The 4,865-nt window shown below is 44.2% G+C and overlaps 1 protein-coding gene across 1 annotated transcript; it reads left to right on the top strand.

The window, feature by feature from the left end:
• The first annotated feature begins 1,321 nt into the window (after positions 1–1,321).
• LOC124045400 (extensin-like) lies at positions 1,322–3,167 on the top strand. Its single transcript, XM_046364696.1, has 2 exons — positions 1,322–1,355; positions 1,504–3,167. The coding sequence occupies exons 1-2, from the start codon at positions 1,322–1,324 to the stop codon at positions 3,165–3,167; spliced, it is 1,698 nt and encodes a 565-aa protein (XP_046220652.1).
• Positions 3,168–4,865: the final 1,698 nt, after the last annotated feature.

The raw sequence follows: 4,865 nt of genomic DNA, 5'->3' as shown, positions 1-4,865 counted from the left end.
TAATGTCATCTCAACTACAACCCAGGTAATTTGGTTTCGCCTATTGTAACGTCGTTCGTCTGTTGTATGAAGAGAGTCAGACCGAAATGCAGCGTGTAGGTTACTCATGACTTTAATGAAGATAAATGCGGTACATGAAATAACTGAAGTAGAAAACAACAAATGGAACGTGAACTAATTACAGCCTATCTGGTGACTAACACAGAGACAGGTACAATCACCCACGAAATACAACGCGCACTCAGGCTACCCAAATACGGTTCCCAATCCGAGACAACGAGAAACACCTGACTCCAATTGGGAATCGCCTCAGGCAGCCAAGCCTAACTAGACACACCCCTACTAATACACACTCCTAATTAATACAAACCCCAATACGAAATACAACATATAAACCCATGTCACACCCTGGCCTACCCAAACATATAACAAAAACACAAGATACAATGACCAAGGCGTGACACCTATTAGATGAAGCACAGTGATAACATATGAATCTGTTGTATATAAACCAAATATCTGACATTGTACTTCCCATTTAAACTTTGCTTTTAAATGGTTGAAAGCGACATGTGATAGACATTTGGGTGACAACTAAACCAAAAATCAGACATTGTTTTTCCATTGGAATTTGGTTGTGCTTTTAGATGGTTGAAAGCGACATGTGATAGACATTTGGGTGACAACTAAACCAAAAATCAGACATTGTTTTTCCATTGGAATTTGGTTGTGCTTTTAGATGGTTGAAAGCGACATGTGATAGACATTTGGGTGACAACTAAACCAAAAATCAGACATTGTTTTTCCATTGGAATTTGGTTGTGCTTTTAGATGGTTGAAAGCGACATGTGATAGACATTTGGGTGACAACTAAACCAAAAATCAGACATTGTTTTTCCATTGGAATTTGGTTGTGCTTTTAGATGGTTGAAAGCGACATGTGATAGACATTTGGGTGACAACTAAACCAAAAATCAGACATTGTTTTTCCATTGGAATTTGGTTGTGCTGTTAGATGGTTGAAAGCCTAATGATAACACATTGGAATTTCAACTCATTTTTGGTATCGTTTCAAATTGGTGAATATATAGGTTGTAAATCTCATTGATCAACGTCTCAACTAAATATTACTCAATTATCCACGTTGAAATGACATGGTGTGTACAGAGGGGCGTTACTTTACAGGAAGTGAGGTGCAGAGGGGTGTTACTTTACAGGAAGTGAGGTGCAGAGTTGGCGTTGCATTGTAAACATCGTAGGCTTAGGCTACCTAGCTATTTGCAGCTTTTCAGGAAGTGATCATCAGAAGATTCACAATGACATGGTGTGTACAGAGGGGCGTTACTTTACAGGAAGTGAGGTGCAGAGTTGGCGTTGCATTGTAAACATCGTAGGCTTAGGCTATCTAGCTATTTGCAGCTTTTCAGGAAGTGCTTGTCAGAAGATTCACAATGACATGCTGATGTTTCCGTCCCTCTTCGTCTTACTGCTCCTCTTTCTCAGAACCCAGTGCTCCCCCACCAGGCAGACCCCAGTGCTCCCCCACCAGGCAGAACCCAGTGCTCCCCCACCAGGCAGAACCCAGTACTCCCCCACCAGGCAGAACCCAGTGCTCCCCACCAGGCAGAACCCAGTGCTCCCCACCAGGCAGAACCCAGTGCTTCCCCACCAGACAGAACCCAGTGCTCCACCACCAGGCAGAACCCAGTGCTTCCCCACCAGGCAGAACCCAGTGCTTCCCCACCAGACAGAACCCAGTGCTCCCCCACCAGGCAGAACCCAGTGCTCCCCACCAGGCAGAACCCAGTGCTTCCCCACCAGGCAGAACCCAGTGCTCCCCACCAGGCAGAACCCAGTGCTCCCCACCAGGCAGAACCCAGTGCTCCCCCACCAGGCAGAACCCAGTGCTCCCCACCAGGCAGAACCCAGTGCTCCCCCACCAGGCAGAACCCAGTGCTCCCCCACCAGGCAGAACCCAGTGCTTCCCCACCAGGCAGAACCCAGTGCTCCCCCACCAGGCAGAACCCAGTGCTCCCCCCCACCAGGCAGAACCCAGTGCTCCCCACCAGGCAGAACCCAGTGCTCCCCACCAGGCAGAACCCAGTGCTCCCCACCAGGCAGAACCCAGTGCTCCCCACCAGACAGAACCCAGTGCTCCCCACCAGGCAGAACCCAGTGCTCCCCACCAGGCAGAACCCAGTGCTCCCCACCAGGCAGAACCCAGTGCTCCCCACCAGGCAGAACCCAGTGCTCCCCCACCAGGCAGAACCCAGTGCTCCCCCACCAGGCAGAACCCAGTGCTCCCCCACCAGGCAGAACCCAGTGCTCCCCCACCAGGCAGAACCCAGTGCTCCCCACCAGACAGAACCCAGTGCTCCCCACCAGGCAGAACCCAGTGCTCCCCACCAGGCAGAACCCAGTGCTCCCCTCCCCAGTGCTCCCCACCAGGCAGAACCCAGTGCTCCCCACCAGGCAGAACCCAGTGCTCCCCACCAGGCAGAACCCAGTGCTCCCCACCAGGCAGAACCCAGTGCTCCCCACCAGGCAGAACCCAGTGCTCCCCCCCACCAGGCAGAACCCAGTGCTCCCCACCAGGCAGAACCCAGTGCTCCCCACCAGGCAGAACCCAGTGCTCCCCACCAGGCAGAACCCAGTGCTCCCCACCAGGCAGAACCCAGTGCTCCCCACCAGGCAGAACCCAGTGCTTCCCCACCAGGCAGAACCCAGTGCTCCCCCACCAGGCAGAACCCAGTGCTCCCCCACCAGGCAGAACCCAGTGCTCCCCACCAGGCAGAACCCAGTGCTCCCCACCAGGCAGAACCCAGTGCTCCCCCACCAGGCAGAACCCAGTGCTCCCCACCAGGCAGAACCCAGTGCTCCCCACCAGGCAGAACCCAGTGCTCCCCACCAGGCAGAACCCAGTGCTTCCCCACCAGGCAGAACCCAGTGCTCCCCACCAGGCAGAACCCAGTGCTCCCCACCAGGCAGAACCCAGTGCTCCCCCACCAGGCAGAACCCAGTGCTCCCCCACCAGGCAGAACCCAGTGCTCCCCCACCAGGCAGAACCCAGTGCTCCCCACCAGGCAGAACCCAGTGCTCCCCACCAGGCAGAACCCAGTGCTAGTGATTCAGACCCCATCAACCAGAAGACAGAATCACTCAAGTAGTATGTGTACAGTATGCATGTAGTATGTGCATAGTATGTGTACAGTATGCATGTAGTATGTGCATAGTATGTGTACAGTATGCATGTAGTATGTGTACAGTATGTGTACAGCATATGTGATCTGTGTATAAAGAGATATTGTTATATAGATCTGTGTATAAAGAGATATTGTTATAGAGATCTGTGTATATAGAGATATTGTTATAGAGATCTGTGTATAAAGTGATCTGTGTATAAAGAGATATTGTTATATAGATCTGTGTATAAAGTGATATGTGTATAAAGAGATATTGTTATAGAGATCTGTGTATAAAGATATATTGTTATATAGATCTGTGTATAAAGAGATATTGTTATAGAGATCTGTGTATATAGAGATATTGTTATAGAGATCTGTGTATATAGAGATATTGTTATAGAGATCTGTGTATATAGAGATATTGTTATATAGATCTGTGTATAAAGAGATATTGTTATAGAGATCTGTGTATATAGAGATATTGTTATAGAGATCTGTGTATAAAGAGATATTGTTATAGAGATCTGTGTATAAAGAGATATTGTTATAGAGATCTGTGTATAAAGAGATATTGTTATATAGATCTGTGTATAAAGAGATATTGTTATAGAGATCTGTGTATATAGAGATATTGTTATAGAGATCTGTGTATATAGAGATATTGTTATAGAGATCTGTGTATATAGATATATTGTTCTATAGATCTGTGTATAAAGAGATATTGTTATAGAGATCTGTGTATATAGAGATATTGTTATAGAGATCTGTGTATAAAGTGATCTGTGTATAAAGATATATTGTTATATAGATCTGTGTATAAAGTGATATGTGTATAAAGAGATATTGTTATAGAGATCTGTGTATAAAGAGATATTGTTATAGAGATCTGTGTATAAAGAGATATTGTTATAGAGATCTGTGTATATAGAGATATTGTTATAGAGATCTGTGTATATAGAGATATTGTTATAGAGATCTGTGTATATAGAGATATTGTTATAGAGATCTGTGTATATAGAGATATTGTTATAGAGATCTGTGTATATAGAGATATTGTTATATAGATCTGTGTATAAAGAGATATTGTTATAGAGATCTGTGTATAAAGAGATATTGTTATAGAGATCTGTGTATAAAGAGATATTGTTATAGAGATCTGTGTATAAAGAGATATTGTTATAGAGATCTGTGTATACAATGATCTGTGTATAAAGAGATATTGTTATAGAGATCTGTGTATAAAGAGATATTGTTATAGAGATCTGTGTATAAAGAGATATTGTTATAGAGATCTGTGTATATAGAGATATTGTTATAGAGATCTGTGTATATAGAGATATTGTTATAGAGATCTGTGTATATAGAGATATTGTTATATAGATCTGTGTATAAAGAGATATTGTTATAGAGATCTGTGTATAAAGAGATATTGTTATAGAGATCTGTGTATAAAGAGATATTGTTATAGAGATCTGTGTATATAGAGATATTGTTATAGAGATCTGTGTATATAGAGATATTGTTATAGAGATCTGTGTATAAAGAGATCTGTGTATAAAGAGATATTGTTATAGAGATCTGTGTATAAAGAGATATTGTTATAGAGATCTGTGTATACAATGATCTGTGTATAAAGAGATATTGTTATAGAGATCTGTGTATATAGAGATATTGTTATAG

The sequence above is a fragment of the Oncorhynchus gorbuscha genome, linkage group LG10 (genome assembly GCF_021184085.1).
Source record: "Oncorhynchus gorbuscha isolate QuinsamMale2020 ecotype Even-year linkage group LG10, OgorEven_v1.0, whole genome shotgun sequence".
NCBI lineage: Eukaryota > Metazoa > Chordata > Actinopteri > Salmoniformes > Salmonidae > Oncorhynchus > Oncorhynchus gorbuscha.
This window is presented reverse-complemented; position numbering and strand designations above follow the sequence as displayed.

Coding starts and splice junctions, on each gene's coding strand:
- LOC124045400 (XM_046364696.1), top strand. CDS start 1,322: ATGGTGTGTACAGAGGGGCGTTACTTTACAGGAA. Junction 1,356..1,503: donor GGGGCGTTACTTTACAGGAA/GTGAGGTGCAGA, acceptor CCTCTTTCTCAG/AACCCAGTGCTCCCCCACCA.